Here is an 18,271-nt window from a genome sequence, read left to right on the forward strand (position 1 = left end):
AGGCCATTTTTCTTCTTCTATGGATATTGCTATTTCAGTAGAGTTTTGTTGCATTGTGGGGTCAAATAAAGCCAGATGGAAGTAAGATGGCGCTGCAATGCATACACTGTAAACCCCAATGAGTCAAAACTTATGAGGAAACCCATTGCATTTAATATATCTGAGTACAGTTACTTAAAGTAATTTTGTAGTCATTACTCAAACCCATAGAGTCACTGTGACAATTTGTTTTCTGTGGCCTTGGCTGATTTCTTTTGATTTTCCCATGATGTCAAGCAAAGAGGCACTGAGTTTGAAGGTAGGCCTTGAAATACATCCACAGGTACACTTCCAATTGACTCAAATGATATCAATTAGCCTATCAGACGCTTCTAAAGCCATGACATCATTTTCTGACCCACTGGAATTATGATATAGTGAAATAATCTGTCTGTGAAAAATTACTTGTCATGCACAAAGTAGATGTACTAACTGACTTGCCAAAACTATAGTTTGTTGACAAGAAATTTGTGGTGGTTGAAAAACGAGTTTTAATGACTCCAACCTAAGTGTATGTAAACTTCCGACTTCAACTGTATATACTTAAATCTCCTTTGGCAGCGATTTACAGCTGTGAGTCTTTCTGGGTAAGTCTCTAAGAGCTTTGCACACATGGATTGCTCAATATTTGCACATTATTCTTTAAAGACTTCTTCAAGCTGTCAAGTTGGTTGTTGATCATTACTAGACAGATATTGTCAAGTCTTGTCATAGATTCTCAAGCCAATTTAAGTCAAAACTGTAACTAGGACACTTAGGAACATTCAATGTGGTCCTGTGTAGCTCAGTTGGTAGAGCATGGCGCTTGTAACGCCAGGGTAGTGGGTTCGATCCCCGGGACCACCCATACGTAGAATGTATGCACACATGACTGTAAGTCGCTTTGGATAAAAGCGTCTGCTAAATGGCATATATTATTATTATATTATAATGTTGTCCTGGTAAGCTTCCCGAGTGTATACTTGGCCTTGTGTTTTAGGTTATTGTCCTGCTGAAAGGTGAATTGAAAGGTGAATTTCAAATGAAACAGGTAGACCTTACCATGAAATGTTAAGTACAAGCCCTTAACCAACAATGGAATTAACCTCTATGGACAGTTCTTGGTCAATATTCGATAATGTGACTAGAATGACGTTGTAAACAGCCTACTATCTGGGACATAGACATTTCTTATATGGGCATAAATCTTACATTCTTGTTTATGTAATTGCAGTGTCCAATTTACAGTAGCTACTATAGCAAAAAAATACCATGCTATTATTTGAGGATAATGCACAACAAAACACTTATTGCAGCAAGTGGTTTGATACATTCACCTCTGAAGATAATAATGTTCTTACATTCAGTAATCTTGCTCTGATTTGTCATCCTGAGGGCCCAGAGATAAAATGTAGCATAGTTTTGTTTGATAAAATCCATTTTTATATTCAAATGAAGGAACTGGGTTCTACAGTTTGACCCCACTGCTGTCTCTGTGATGTTTTGTGTTGGATTTGCTCCAAACATAACACTTTGTATTCAGGACAAAAATGAATTGCTTTGCCACATTTTTTTCTGTATTACTTTAGTGCCTTGTTGCAAACAGGATGCATGTTTTGGAATATTTTTTAATCTGTACAAGCTTCCTTCTTTTCACTCTGTCATTTAGGTTAGTATTGTGGCGTAACTGTAATGTTGTTGACCCATCCTCATCCTATCACAGCTATTCAACCCTAACTGTTTTAAAGACACAATTGGCCTCATGGTGAAATCCCTGAGTGGTGTCCTTCCTCTCTGGAGTTTAGATACAGGCATCTTTGAACTGACTTTTTGCTAGAAAGTTTATTTTATTTTTTATAATTGTACCCCTTCTTTGCGAGGCATTGGAAAACATCCCCGGTCTTTGTTTTCAATCCCTGTTTGACATTCACTGCTTGATTGAGGGACCTTACAGATAATTGTGTGTGTGGGGTAAAGAGATGAGTTGGACATTCAAAAATCATGTTAAACAGAATCCATGCCACTTATTATGTTACTTGCTAAGCACATTTTTACTCAACTTATTTAGGCTTGCCACAACAAAGGGGTTGAATACTTATTGACTCAAGACATTTGAGCTTTTCATTTTTAATTAATTTGTAAAAATGTCTAATGAACATAATTCCACCTTGACATTATGGGGTATTGTGTGTAAGCAAGTGACACAAACTCTTTAAAATTGAATCCATTTTAAATTCAGGCTGTAACACAACACAATGTGGAGAAAGTCATGTGGTGTGAATACTTTCTAAAGGGACTTGTAGAATTCTACCTACCACCCATGACTATTTTTAGTGACAGAGACATGTTCATTTTCAGTCCTTGTGGGCTTCACCAAGTTGAGTTCCTAGGCAAATTGTGTCATTATAATGAACTCTTTATGATAATACATTGCATATTAGTGATGGGCATTCCGAGTCTTTTCGGTGAGCCGGCTCATTTGGCTCCCAAACAGCTCTTAGTCCAAAATCGACCTAGAACCATGAAAATATTGCAAATCTCCAATGTAGAGCCCAAAAAGTAGGCTACATTTATGTCAGATTGAGAAATGCACATTCACATTTACTTGCAAAATAGAAAATTAAAACGCACTGCAAAAATGAGAGTGGACTAAATTACTTTATTGTTTCTGCAGTGAGGATTCTATGTACCCTCTTTAGAAAATAATTGTGTAACTCATCTACAGATAATCGTTGTTTTGAGGTAAAAAAGCAGCAACAGCAGTATGCAAATCAGGGAGCAAAATATAGATATTTTTAGGTTAGCTTTATCCTGATACAATGGCCTAAAGCGCATTGTTTTACAGGCCACATCAGGCCTGCAAGTAGGGTTGAAAGATCCCTGTAAATTCCCCAAAATCCCCAGATAAAATTTTTAAAAAACTTGGTTGAAGGATTTCCTGGAATCTTCCAACTGGGATTTCTGGAAAACCTCTGAAATTTACCAGAATTTTGCAACCCTACATGCAAGTCACATTATGCTGGTGTTTAATATCTATTGGAATCCAGGCAGAGTTTTGTCATTTTTATTCAACCACAACCTGCATTCATAATGACTGCCAGCGTTAGGAACAGTGTGAGGAGACTACCTACGCCAATTAAACTGGAACAATAATTTCAGTAAGGGGTGCAAAAAAATGTAACAATGATTGGATTAGTTTAAGAACTGCAAATTGATGCTGACAAATATGGCAGCTCTGCTTCTAGCTCCTAAGCAACTTTGCGTGTATTTGATTTGTTTGTGTTATTTCTTACATTATTAGCCCAGAACGTTTTTTGTGTTATTACATACAGCCAGAAATAACTTTTGGATATCAGCATTACGACCATGAATACAACTTTCCCAAAATGGATACTTTGTTCGTACCCCCCTAGGCAATTTAACTTAGCCCAGAGGCTGCTCCACGACACCTCTGGCAGAGAAGAGGTATTCGGAGTGGATTTGTTGTCCGACTCAGGAGGCGTGCACACCATCCAACGCTACCGAGTATATTACTCGCTAATGATCAGTCTCTGGACAATAAAGTAGACAAGCTCAGGACAAGGATCTCATCCAGAGAAACATCAGGGACTGTAACATACTCCATTTCACGTAATCATGGCTCTCACCGGATATACTGTCCTCGTCCATACAGCCAGCTGGCTTCTCAGTACATCGCACAGACAGGACTAAAGTAACTCCCCGGGAAGAAGAAAGGTGGGTGTATGTTTCATGATTAACTACTCATGGTTTGATTGTGATAACGTACAGCAACTCAAGTCCTTGTGTTCTCCCGACCTAGAATACCTCCCAATCAAATGCCGACCGTAATACCTCCCAAGAGAATTCCCTTCGGGTTTCGTCACAGCCGTGTACATTCCCCCTGATCACATGGACTGGGATATGTTCCGGGTAGGCTCTGAGAATAACTACAAACAGTGTAGTTATTCCCTCTGTTAGGCAATCAAACAAGCAAAATGTCAGAATAGAGACAAAGTGTCGCGATTTGGCTCAGACATGAGATGTATGTGGCATGACCTACAGACAATCACAGACTATAAAGAGTAAACCAGCATACGGACATATTTTATCTCTACCTATCCCAGTCTGTTGTCCCCACTTGCTTCAAGATGGCCACCATTGTTCCTGTACCCAAGAAAGCGAAGGTAACTGAACTGAATGACTGTCACCCCATAGCACTCACTTCTGTCATCATGATGCACTTTGAGAGGCTAGTTAACGATCATATCAAGTACACCTTACCCGACAACCAAGATCCACTGATGTAGGCATACCACCCCAATAGATCCACGGATGACGCAATTGCCATCGCACTGCACACTGCCCTATCCCATCTGGATAGCAGAATATCTATGTAATTATGCTGTTCATTGACTACAGCTCAGCCTTCAACACGATCATTACCCTCCAAGCGCATCATTAAGCTCAGGGCCCTGGGTCTGAACCCTGCCCTGTTCAACTTGGTCCTGGACTACCTAACGGGCCAGCCCCAGGTGGTGAAGGTAGGCAACAACACCTCCACTACGCTGACACTCAACGCAGGAGCCCCCTAAGAGTGCATGCTCATCCCCCTCCCCCTCCTGTACTGTCAGTTCATCCATGACTGAGTGGCCACGCACGCCTCCAACTCAATCATCAAGTTTGCAAACGGCACAACAGTGGTAGGCCTGATTACCAACAATGACAAGACAGCCTACAGGGAGGAGATGAGCGCCCTGGCGGTGTTGTGCCAGAAAATGAACCTCTCACTCAACATCAACAAAATGAAGGAGCTGATTGTGGTCTTCAGGATACAGCAGAGGGAGAACGCCCCCATCTACATCGATGGGGTCACAGTGGAGAAGGTGAAAAGCTTCAAGTTCATCGGCGTACACATCACTGACAACATGAAATGGTCCATCCATACCTATAAGTATTCAGACCCCTTGCTATGAGGCTCGAAATTGAGCTCAGGCGCATCCTGTTTCCTTGATCATCCTTGAGATGTTTCTACTACTTGATTGAAGTCCATCTGTGGTAAATTCAATTGATTGGACATGATTTGGAAAGTCACACACTTGTCTATATACAGTCCCACAGTTGACAGTGTATGTCAGAGCAAAAACCAAACCATGAGGTCGAAGGAATTGTCAGTAGAGCTCAGAGACTGGATTCAAACAGGTGCCATTAATACAGGTAACCATAATTTGCAAATAAATACATTAAAAATCCTACAATGTGATTTTCTGGATTTTTCCCCCTCATTTTGTCTGTCATAGTTGAAGTGCACATATGATGAAAATTACAGGCCTCTCATCTTTCTAAGTGGGAGAACTTGCACAATTGGTGGCTGACTAAATACTTTTTTGCCCCACTGTAAGTATTTGATACATCAGAAAAGCAGAACTTAATATTTGGTACAGAAACCTTTGTTTGCAATTACAGAGATCATATGTTTCCTGTAGTTCTTGACCAGGTTTGCACACACTGCAGCAGGGATTTTGGCCCACTCTTCCATCCAGATCCTTCAGGTTTCGGGGCTGTCGCTGGGCAATATGGACTTTCAGTTCCCTACAAAGATTTTCTATTGGGTTCAGGTCTGGAGACTGGCTAGGCCACTCCAGGACCTTGAGATGCTTCTTACGGAGCCACTCCTTAGTTGCCCTGGCTGTGTGTTTCGGGTCGTTGTCATGCTGGAAGACCCAGCCACAACCCATCTTCAATGCTCTTACTGAGGGAAGGAGGTTGTTGGCCAAGATCTCACAATACATGGCCCCATCCATCCTCCCCTCAATACGGTGCAGTCATCCTGTCCTCTTTGCAGAAAAGCATCCCCAAAGAATGATGTTTCCACCTCCATGCTTCCGGGTTGGGATGGTGTTCATGGGGTTGTACTCATCCTTCTTCTTCCTCTAAACATGGCGAGTGGAGTTTAGACCAAAAAGCTCTATTTTCTGTCTCATCAGACCACATGACCTTCTCCCATTCCTCCTCTGGATTATCCAGATGGTCATTGGCAAACTTCGGATGGGCCTGGACATGCGCTGGCTTGAGCAGGAGGACCTTGCGAGCGCTGCAGGATTTTAATCCATGACGGCGTAGTGTGTTACTAATGGTTTTCTTTGAGACTGTGGTCCCAGCTCTCTTCAGGTCATTGGCCAGGTCCTGCCGTGTAGTTCTGGGCTGATCCCTCACCTTCCTCATGATCATTGATGCCCCACGAGGTGAGATCTTGCATGGAGCCCCAGACCGAATATGATTGACCGTCATCTTGAACTTCTTCCATTTTCTAATAATTGTGCCAACAGTTGTTGCCTTCTCACCAAGCTGTTTGCCTATGTCCTGTAGCCCATCCCAGCCTTGTGCAGGTCTACAATTTTATCTCTGATGTCCTTACACAGCTCTCTGGTCTTGGCCATTGTGGAGAGGTTGGAGTCTGTTCGATTGAGTGTGTGGACAGGTGTCTTTTATACAGGTAACGAGTTCAAACAGGTGCAGTTAATACAGGTAATGAGTGGCGAACAGGAGGGCTTCTTAAAGAAAAACTAACAGGTCTGTGAGAGACGTAATTCTTACTGGTTGGTAGGTGATCAAATACTTATGTCATGCAATAAAATGCAAATTAATTGCTTAAAAATCATACAATGTGATTTTCTGGATTTTTGTTTTAGATTCTGTCTCTCACAGTTGAAGTGTACCTATGATTAAAAAAAAGTCCTCTCATGCTTTGTAAGTAGAAAAACCTGCAAAATCGGCAGTGTATCAAATACTTGTTCTCCCCACTGTTCGATAAAAGATTGTAGTTTTGTAACTGCAGTCGACTGGTATTTTGGATGCAGTAATTACAGAATAACTGCAGTTATATTGAACTCTGATTGCAGTCTTTTTTCGTCAGGGTTGTCTTTTAAAAGTTGATACAGATTTCCACGTTCTTCCTCATGACCTCTTGCCTTGCTAAGTGCTTCACTGAACCAACAATATTCAGTAGACAATGTCTTGCTTCCTCTTGTTGTCTGGCTAAAGCAGTAGATAACTGAGCCCACAGGGGTTGATTGTTGTGCACTCACTTTATAACTGGGTGGCAATGGGAGTGACTTTTCACATGAGCTAAAAACATCTCAGTGGCCTTCTTCCAGTTTCTAAAGCCTGTGCTGAGTCAGGCATAGAGACACATTGTTTGGGAATTGTGGGGAGGTGGGTATTCGGACTATAAGTCCCTGCTGATGTTCTAAAGAGGTCAATCTAACTTGACCATAACAATGGAATTGGCATGGAAACACGTGGGGGAAAGGGTCGAGGTGAAAGTTCCAGTCTCCTCATTGCCCCCCAGCAAAATTTGCCTACATTTAGGCTATTGTTTTATGTTTATTTCACACGATGTTGAGATAAAAATCAATTATCACAGAACCACTTGTTGCAATTTCGATGAGGCTCTCTTGTTCAGATATCGGTAAGTGGACTGGAGGCAGGGCATAAAAGGGATAAGGAATCCAGTTGTTTGTGTCATCTGTTTCGGGAAAGTACCTGCGTAATTGCGCACCCAACTCACTCAGGTGCATTGCAATATCACATTTGATATTGTCCATAAGCGTGAGTTCATTTGCACACAAAAAAATCATACAATGATGGAAAGACCTGTGTGTTTTCCTTGTTAATGCAGACAGAGAAGAGCTCCAACTTCTTAATCATAGCCTCAAATGTGTCCCACACAGAGAGTCCCTGTAATCCTAGATTCAGATCATTCAGGCGAGAAAATACATCACCCAGATAGGCAAGTCATGTGAGAAACTCGTCATCATGCAAGAGGTCAGACAAGTGAACATGATGGTCAGTAAAGAAAACAAGCTTGTCTCGCAATTCAAAAAAATGTGTAAATACTTTGCCCCATAATAACCAGCACACTTCTGTATGTTATAAAAGCATTACATGGTTGCTGCCCATATAATTGCATAGTGCAGAAAATACACCAGAGTTCAGGGGCCTTGCTTTATCAAAGTTAACCATTTTCACTGTAGTGTCCAAAACATCTTTCAAGCTGTCAGGCATTCGCTTGGCAGCAAGAGCCTGTCGGTGGATGCTGCAGTGTACCCAAGTGGCATTGGGAGCAAGCATTACCACTACACTATTCTCCCTGTCATGGCTTTTGCGCCATTAGTGCAGATACCAACATGAGCAGCAGCTACTTACGGACTGTTAGTGGAATTCCCATGAGAGAGTAATGGTTAATGTGATTGGATGAACACGTTTTTTTCAAGTGCCATAGTTAGAGAGGACAAGCTCGACTGGCGTAATGGGAAATAGTTGCTTTACTGTGAGTTTACTTGAGGTCCAATCAAAAAGGGGAATTTTGAGGCAAGTGTGTATTTCATTACATTGAATTGTTTGTTTATATGTTTGCTTTTTTCACTTGCTGAGATGGCTCAGGAAAACTCAGAACTTCAATACAACTGGATCACCAAAGCTCTTAATTTGATTTGACTAGGCTACATGTATTTGTGTTGTTATTTCGTACTGGAGCCACCTTATTGGGAAGATGCACGTTTAGTAACTATGTCACAAAATTGGATGTCGGACTATCGCGTTTTAGCCTCTGTGGACTATTGCTGCGTTCAGAACAACTGCGAAATCTGAAATCTCCGACTTCCGACTACAGTGCGTTCAAAACAACTGGGAACTCATAGAAACGAGCTCCAACTGGGAAATCTGAAATCTCCGACTTCCGACTACAGTGCGTTCAAAACAACTGGGAACTCATAGAAACGAGCTCCAACTGGGAAATCTGAAATCTCCGATTTCCGACTACAGTGCGTTCAAAACAACTGGGAACTCATAGAAACGAGCTCCAACTGGGAAATCTGAAATCTCCGATTTCCGACTACAGTGCGTTCAAAACAACTGGGAACTCATAGAAACGAGCTCCAACTGGGAAATCTGAAATCTCCGACTTCCGACTACAGTGCGTTCAAAACAACTGGGAACTCATAGAAACGAGCTCCAACTGGGAAATCTGAAATCTCCGATTTCCGACTACAGTGCGTTCAAAACAACTGGGAACTCATAGAAACGAGCTCCAACTGGGAAATCTGAAATCTCCGATTTCCGACTACAGTGCGTTCAAAACAACTGGGAACACATAGAAACGAGCTCCAACTGGGAAACATCTTTAGAACGGTTAAAAAACTTGGATTTCAAAGTCGGAAATTCTGCATCCTTCTAGAGCTTAAAATTTCCGACCTGAAGATAATTTATGTCATGATTTGATCTCGATTTTTCCCCCGAAGCCCAGTTGTGTTGAAAGTGCCCTTATGCTTGAGCCCTGCCCCGCGAGAGATGACTGTTGCTAAGGACGCATTTCCAAACCAAGATGGCTGCTGTCAAAAAACAAATAAGAAACTCTCGCTACTACGTCGGAGGAGTAACAAATCTTACCCGGAACGGTACGTTTAGACAGTATACGCTCAAAATAACACTTATATGATTTAAGTAATGGCAACCCGTCAAAATATTTGCTTTAAAAAACCGTATTATCAGCAGGTGCGTGAATCTGTCTGTCTATCCCCACCACCATGCAGGTTTTGGCGTGTATGTGTATCCAAACAGCTTTTTTCGCTATGAGGGAGAGTGGAGCAAGGGCGAAAAACACGGTGTGTATGCCCCATGCCTTTGGTAGTAACTAACTACGTTCTTTTGGTAGTAGCAGAAGGTTACACTTAGCTATGTTGCTGACAATATGATTGCTGATGATATGAGAAACAACAATAACTGAAAAACATAGCTGAACCTTATGACGCATAGTGTGACTTTGCTACCATGTCTGCTTGTTATATTTTCATGATATGCGAACTATATGTTTATATGTCATCAAGCTAATCACCGTTTGACATAGCTAATCAAACACAATTATATAATGTTGTATAAGGAAGGGAAAGCATTGGCAGGTCAGGCTTAGCGTTGATGCTAACAAGAGTTTTTACGTTGTGCTGGAGGTAAACTATATTGGTTGCATTGAAGCTAGGCTAGGCTATGCACTTGAATGAAACTCCTACTTTTTTTTATCCAGGGCATGGAAAACTCTTGATGAAAGATGGAAGTTACTACGAGGGAGAGTTTGCTCATGGGGAAATAGAGGGGAATGGGTCAAGGTTCTGGGCAAAAACAGGTACATGCACTAACCTAGTTCCGATGGAACCAAGAGAGTTTTGACATTGTGCTGGACTCTCTTGGTTGCATCGAAGCTAGCACTCACCTAGGTTAGTCAGTCCCAGAGCTATATATTATTTTGTTCTACTGTATTATTGACTATGTTTTGTTTATTCCATGTGTAACTCTGTGTTGTTGTATGTGCTGAATTGCTATGCTTTATCTTGGCCAGGTCGCAGTTGCAAATGAGAACTTGTTCTCAACTACCCTACCTGCTTAAATAAAACATACATACATACATACATACATACATACATACATACATACATACATACATACATACATACATACATACATACATACATACATACATACTATATGGCCAAAAGTATATGGACACCCTTTCAAATTTGTGGATTTGGCAATTTCAGCCACACCTGTTGCTGACCGGTGTATAAAATTGAGCATGAAGTCTCCATAGAGAAACATTGGCAGTAGAATAGCTCAGTGACTTTCAATGTGGCACTGCCATTGGATGCCACCTTTCCAACAAGTCAGTACGTCAAATTTCTTCCCTGCTAGATCTGCTTTGGTCAACTGTAAGTGCTTTTAGTGTGAAATAGAAATATCTAGGAGCAACAACGGCTCACCCGCAAAGTGGTAGGCCACACAAGCTCACAGAACGGGACCGCAGAGTGCTGAAGTCTGTAAAAATAGTCTGTCCTCGGTTGCAACACTCACTGCCGATTTCCAAGCTGCAGCCGCACACAAGCCTAAGATCACCATGCGCAAAGCTCGCTGCCATTGGATTCAGTGGAAACATGTTGTCTGGAGTGATGAATCAGGCTTCATCATCTGGCAGTCCAACTGACATATCCGGGTTTGGCGGATGCCAGGAAAACTCTACCTGCCCGAATGCATAGAACCAACTGTAAAGTTTGGTGGATGAAGAATAATGGTCTGGGGTTGTTTTTCATGGTTCGGGCTAGGCCCCTTAGTTCCAGTGAAGGGAAATCTTAACGCTACAGCATACAATAACATTCTAGACCATTCTGTTCTTCCAACTTTGTGGCAACAGTTTGGGGAAGGCCCTTCCCTGTTTCAGCATGACAATGCCCCCGTGCATGAAGAGAGATCCAACCAGAAATGGTTTGTCGAGATCGTTGTGGAATTACTTGACTGGCCTGCACAGAGCCCTGACCTCAACCCCATCAAACACCGTGATGAATTGGAACAACGACTGTGAGCCAGGCCTAATCATCCAACATCAATGTCCAACATAAGGCTATTGTGGCTGAATGGAAGCAAGTCCCCGCAGAAATGTTCCAATATCTAGTGGAAAGCCTTCCCAGAAGAGTGGAGGCTGTTATAGCAGCAAAGGGGGGACCTACTCCATATTAATGCCCATAATTCTGGAATAAGATGTTTGACAAGTAGGTGTCCACATACTTTTATCCATTAGTGTGATACATTTTATAAGAATTCAGTGTTAGAAGACTGTATAAAGCACCAGACTTGTAGACTAAAATGTAATATCAAGTAGTTTCAATGAACAAAGTATTTATGAATCTCTCAGGTGTATCCTATTCTGGCCAGTTCAGTGGAGGGGAGCTTCATGGCTGTGGTGTGATGCAGAAAGGCAATGGAGAGAGATACAAGGGAGAGTTCTCCTACGGACTCCGAGATGGTGGGCAATACTAGACCTATATCCCAAAATACATGTCCTGCACTGGAAGCAAAGTATTTTTTGCATATTTTGACATGTTAGCCTATGTGCTAATATGCATCTACTGCAGCGTAAAGGAAAATATCTATAGGACTTCTCTGGGTGTGTCTGCAATGGCACCTTTATGTAGTGCAGGAAAATGCCATTGTAACAGAGAGATGCTGAGACTCAGATTTTTCACTTTAAAATATATGCCAAACAAAGACCAATGATTGCAAAGTTAAACAGACCATACAACTATGTGCACAAGGACGACTTAACAATTTCCACTGACAATTTGACAGAAATGCGTTTACTTGAAGAGCAGTGCAGATGCAACGTTTGGTAACAGAATGACGGCACCAACAGCACTGTACCTTTTCAGATGTAGCCAGGACTTCTGTCTGACCTGTCAAACGTGAAGATTGTGTCATATTTTGCATACTCCTATCATCTAGGCAATGGGTTTCTGTTGGATAAGGATGGACAAACATACGAGGGATCGTTTCATCAAAACAAGCGGCATGGTGAAGGACAAATGCATTACAGGTACAACGTTGTCCCTCTCTTGATTACGTTGCAAAGGACCAGAGTGCTGAGTTTGATATTACTGTCTCAAGAATGTATTGCAAGTACTAAATGTTCATACCAGTCAAGATTATTCATTAGATTACGCATTTTTCATCACACTGAACATTCGAACCCTATAGGCTGGACAGAGTTGTTTCAAACTGAAAACATACCCAGATTAAGTTTAAAATGTTCATGGACAGAAGTATGCCAAACCCAATGAGCCATCCTGTTGGAAACCAATGTCCGGTTGTTGTTCAGATGAACTCAAGATGAACTTTGCTTAATTTGACAGGAATGGGGATCAATATGAAGGAGGTTGGCTTTTGGACCTACAACAAGGCCACGGAGTGATGCGCTTTGGGGATGGATCAGTGTACGAGGTGGGTGTCCATTTTGATTTCATTTCTTCACAATGCATGTATGTTCAGTCAAATCAAATGATTGATACATGCATGGTTTATTTTTCTTTCTTCGATGTGATATAATGTCCAGATGACACCGTTTTACCTGGGGTGTACTATTCTCGTCCTCAAACTTTTATTCCCCAAAATAAGATTCGATTTGTCCTCAAGCTGGCCACAAATAAACATATTGCTGTTTTGAGCGCCTCAGAATCAGAACATATATTTAGCTGCTGTTCATCCAAATTGCCACTGCGGGTCACCAATGTATTTCTACTGAGGATCAGATAGTATGTCAAGCATGCCGTAATTTGCACTAAATCCTAGGACAACAAATGTTGCCCCGGGGACCGCATTGTGTCTTCAACAAGGTCCCTAGGGCCACACTGAAAATGTGTTATATTTCCTAGCTGTGCAAATGTGTAATCCTTTTGGAAAATGTCGATGCTCCTTGACTGTCTAGCTTTCATTTCAGTGATTGTGTTCAGCTCGCTAATAGTCAAGAAAATGTAAGTCCAGTATCATTTCTACACAGTTTAGATGTGGTTTTAGTCATTTTAAAGTACATCAGCGTTCCAAAACACTTCAATACACACACCGCTGTAATACGCTGACTACACAAACGGCAGGACTTCCATTTTTTTATTTTGCCAAATAAAATACACATTTCATTACGTCCAGACCACATAATAGGGCAACAGTATGTGATTATACAAATATACTAATCGATATTTCACATTGTTCATCTGCATAATTTAAATCTAACATTCATTTGCAAGAGACAAAGCCCACTTGATCAGTAGTTATTGCTCTAATATCCTTAAATCATTCATAGACACTAACTCCTGTACCTCCAGCATCTATTCATTTAAGGATTCATTAAGGTATCTTCTGTCCAGGGGAGTTTTGGTAAGATTCCCGATGCTTGGTCTGAACGTTAACACACAGTTAAATTACAGCACAACTTTATAGGGTTAGTGTTCCTACACGGCCATATCTCCATGTTACCGTGCTTGTTTACGGAAGTCAGACAGAAGACAGAGGTGACCAAATGTGCTAATTAGCTATCTAGCGTGCTTGAACACCTGTGTGTAAGCGTAACTGGGAAGTGTAACCGAAGTGTAGTTGATCACTGGAAGCACACACAGCCTTATTGATCTGTGCAAACCTGCTACAGTAAGTGTATATTTTTTATTCTAAAGATTCTTTCTCGCTGATAGGAAAGATCTATCTATAAAGGTAAAATGTTTTGAAAACCATATCGCAAGCTATGATAATTGACATTTCAAAATGTTAAAACAGAGCATCGGGTATGTAGTTCACACCGGTAAGCAGTGTTTAAAGCTGAGAAACTTGGGATAAGGCAGAATTTCTTGTTAATGCCTTGGGTTCTCAAGAGCAATTTTATCCTGTAGTGCCACTGCTGCCAATGACATCTCTAATGCCACCAACTGGTCTGGTCCAGCCATCTAAAGTTGCTGTGACTTCTAAGGACAAATACTGTACATAAGATTTACACAACACATGATTTACATACCAAAATATTTACATACCAAATGTCATTGCTCCATGTACATCGGTTCAGTTCAAGTCGGCAGTTGTTGTTGCCCATGGTGGAATCATCTAGCCCGCTGACTCCTGAAGCCCCCATGAACTCCAGACTCTAGAAGCTGTCTAGCTAATGTGTAAGCTGGCTAGCATTGCAAATGAGCATTTCACTAGTTAGCTGAGCTGTTTATCAGAAAATGGTTGAGATGACTCAAACACTGTAGCTAGTTAGTGTGCCTTCCTTGGTGACAATGTTATTGGCGCGCAGGAATGTTAGATCTTTTCATGAACTGTCATTTAAGTTGGTTTGTTGCTACTGGTTTCAGATCTGAGTTGAGAGAAACTGTCTGCCATATTTTGTGTTTTGGTAAGGGCTCAGAGTGACGTCACGTACCCAAGAAGCCTCAACCAATCACCTGACGGATAATAATGACTTTGCCTCCGGGTATCCTACAAAACAAAATGTTGTGACCGGATAACCCAGCATCTCCGGAAAAAAATATATTGGAAACAGTGAAACACTTTCACAAGAATTTACTTCTGGGTAACTGAGATTCCCCCAAAATACATGTCTTGCATCAGAAGCAAAGTATTTTTGCCTATGTGCTAATATGCATCTACTGCAGCGTTTCCCCAACACGGTCTTCGGGACCCCAAGGTGTGCAAGTACTTAATACTTTTAAATACTAGTAAAATACTTAAAAAAAAAAAAAGAAGACAAACAAAATGGTGCCGTTTCGGGCCGTGTGGTGGAAAGTGATGCTGGAGATGGGGGGTGTGATGTAGTTGTTTGTATGATGTTGTTTGTATGTGTATATTTTGTATTGTTTATAAAATAAAATCTTATTAGAAAAAGATATGTACCATGGTCATACATACCAAATTTGGACATATGGCCCATAACAATATGTTTTTCAAAGGTTTTCAAAAATGGCCAAGATGGAGGACAATCGAAAGACACCTACCTACAAAGTTTCAAGTCTCTAGGTCAAATGAGGGTTTCAAGGTAGACTAGATATGACGTAGATTCAGAAAGTAAATAGCGTAGTGGCTCAATTTCCAGAACAACAACTAGTGTTGAAGCGCAAGGCTAACTGTGGAGATGGGAGGAGAACCTTCCAGGAGGACAACCATCTCTACAGAACTCCACTAATCAGGCCTCTATGGTAGAGTGGCCAGATGGAAGGCACTCCTCAGTAAAAGGCACATGACAACCTGCTTGGAGTTTGCTGAAAGGCCCCTAAAGGACTCTGATCATAAGAAACAAGATTCTCTGCTCTGATGAAACCAAGATTGTACTCTTTGGCCTGTATGCCAAGAGTTACATCTGGAGGAAACCTGGCACCATCCCTACGGTGAAGCATGATGGTGGCAGCATCATGCTGTGGGGATGTTTTTCAGCGGCAGGGACTGGGAGTCAGGATTGAGGGAAAGATGAATGGAGCAAAGTACAGAGATCCTTTATGAAAACCTGTTCCAGAGGGATCAGGACTATGTGTGCTTAGGACTATGACCCTAAGCACACAGCCAAGACAATGCAGGAGTGGCTTCGGGACAAGTCTCTGAATGTCCTTGAGTGGCCCAGACAGAGCACAGACTTGAATCCGATCAAACTTCTCTGGAGAGACCTGAAAATAGCTGTGCAGCGAAGCTCCCCATCCAACCTGACAGAGCTTGAGAGGATCTGCAGAGAAGAATGGGAGAAACTCCCCAAATACAGGTGTGCCAAGCTTCTAGCGTCTTACCCAAGAAGACTTGAGGCTGTAATTGCTGCCAGAGGTGCAAAAATTCTAAAAACCTGTTTTTGCTTCATCATTATGGGGTGTTGTGTGTAGATTGATCAGGGGACAAAAAACAATTTAAACTATTTTAGAATAAGGCTGTACGGTAGCAAAATGGGGAAAAGTCAAGGGGTCTGAATACTTTCAGAAAGCACTGTATACTTTTATTGAAACAATTGAATATTTTGTTTAAAATGTGTACATTGGAAATAGCCCTGTACCCTACAGTAACTACCTACTTTCACAGTAAACACAACTCCAGTTGTTTGGCTTTTTACCCCCACCTAACCCTTGATCCAATGTTTTTTAAATTAAAATCTAAAGGAAACATATCTCTCCTCTGTGACCTGAACTTGAACTTTTGTAATGAGTTGCAGGACTCATTGATTTAGAACTGGCAGCAGGCTGTGGCTATGGGGAGTCAGGGGGGTAGAGACCCAGGAAAGACAAGTATTGACTATTCACCACACAGCTTCTTGACAGCTGCGCTAAGCCAGCACTAAACTTCCAACCAGAGAGAAGAGAGTGCCTAAACAGATGAAGCCATAATCCCAGTTGATTTCACCTATGACATTAAAAGTCTGATTATTGATGATTATGAATGTGGAAATATTATGTGCTTTGAAATGATCTAGCCTATATGCTGTCAACTGAAAGCATAGGGGTGAAGAAATGTTTTAATATGGAAAGATAACGAACAACGTAGTTCACCAACATGAACTCATTGATTTATGTGACGGTTGTCCAAAAAGACGCAAACGTTAAAATTGTAAGGTTGCAGTCAAACCTCCAGCTCTTCCCCTTGGTACTGTAGGTCATCAAAAGTCCCACTGAACATGGTCCAGCAGCAATTCAAGCTGTATTTCTTTACTGTATCCTGTTGAACAACTTTCTATCTACACCACCTCTCAAGGCCTCAAGACATTCAAAGGCTATGATTGACGTAAATCGTGATTATTTTCTTTAGGTTTATTAAAGGAAACTGTGCTTACCGTAGAATACCCATGGTAGTCTCTCTGTTTCGCTCTCTCTCTCACTGAGCAGTGGCCTAGTTTTCCTCTGCACAATTTTGCCTGTGCCATAGCCTTAGGCCTGTCGATGCGATCAGAATTAGAAATTCTAATGGACGTGTCACCACTTTGAAGTAGTGTTCGAGAGCTTTGAGTCTGGAGCTCCCTTGGATCTGCCAGGCAAAGTCTGTGCATTGATCCCCCTGAATTTGTTTGACTTTGACTTCCTCTGTCTCCCTTTCCGCCTCTCTCTCTCTCTCTCTCTCTCTCTCGCTCTTTTACTTTCTTTCTTTCTTTCTCTCTCACTCCCTCTCCCCCTCTCTCACACGCACACACACACACTCCTCCCCTCTTATCTCAGAGGTATGGCTTTCAGCGTCTCCTGATGTACATGTCTTCCTTGTTTCTTAACAAGTTGTATACTAACAATAGTACAGTAGTATAAATATAATGCCTCAAACCTAAAATACAATCTCCTTAAAAGGGTCAATGGCGTAATAACCTCTTCAACGGCCAGGGGACCATGATCCACTGTTCTGGGATTATCTATGAAGGGTTGTGGACCAACGGCAGACCGCTAGGTAAGTAGAACCGCAATATACCTACGAACATATGCACGCAAATTCACACACACAGCCTGGGTGTCAGGTGGTTTTCCAAGTCCCAAATCAACCCCTAGACTCTACCCCTAAAGGCCCATCTAATAGATATGTAAGGATAAAATGTGCGTAAGCATATTGGTCTTTTAACAAGACTAGACTAATGGCTCTGGGCCAGTCCAAGAAGACAGTGTCTGCATCCCAGATTATACCCTATTCCCTATTTAGTGCACTACTTCTGACAATAACACTGGGCCCTGGTCAAAAGTAGTGCACTGAAAAGGGCATAGGGTGCCATTTGGGATGCAAATTTAACCTTTTACTGCAGTGAGCTAAATCAGGGTCACACAGTATTTCTTGGTTGTCTTAAACAAATCTACCTTGAATCAAAAGTATACACCTCACACACATGGTTATGGGCTTAAAAAAAAGAAGACATCTGTACCATGTCAGATATAGTGTATTTAATTTTGAGTTT

General features: G+C 41.6%; 1 protein-coding gene across 1 annotated transcript in view; it reads left to right on the forward strand.

Annotated features, from left to right (window-relative positions):
• The first annotated feature begins 8,868 nt into the window (after positions 1–8,868).
• LOC124046180 (MORN repeat-containing protein 1-like) overlaps positions 8,869–18,271 on the forward strand; it is a 130,434-nt gene continuing 121,031 nt past the window's right edge. Inside the window, exons 1-7 of the mRNA XM_046366280.1 lie at positions 8,869–9,473; positions 9,609–9,680; positions 10,097–10,195; positions 11,753–11,863; positions 12,340–12,430; positions 12,747–12,834; positions 17,679–17,775. Of these exons, the coding sequence (XP_046222236.1) occupies positions 9,401–9,473; positions 9,609–9,680; positions 10,097–10,195; positions 11,753–11,863; positions 12,340–12,430; positions 12,747–12,834; positions 17,679–17,775 (631 nt within the window). The 5' untranslated portion in view covers positions 8,869–9,400. The remainder of the gene's footprint in view (positions 9,474–9,608; positions 9,681–10,096; positions 10,196–11,752; positions 11,864–12,339; positions 12,431–12,746; positions 12,835–17,678; positions 17,776–18,271) is intronic.

The sequence above is a fragment of the Oncorhynchus gorbuscha genome, linkage group LG10, assembly GCF_021184085.1.
Source record: "Oncorhynchus gorbuscha isolate QuinsamMale2020 ecotype Even-year linkage group LG10, OgorEven_v1.0, whole genome shotgun sequence".
NCBI lineage: Eukaryota > Metazoa > Chordata > Actinopteri > Salmoniformes > Salmonidae > Oncorhynchus > Oncorhynchus gorbuscha.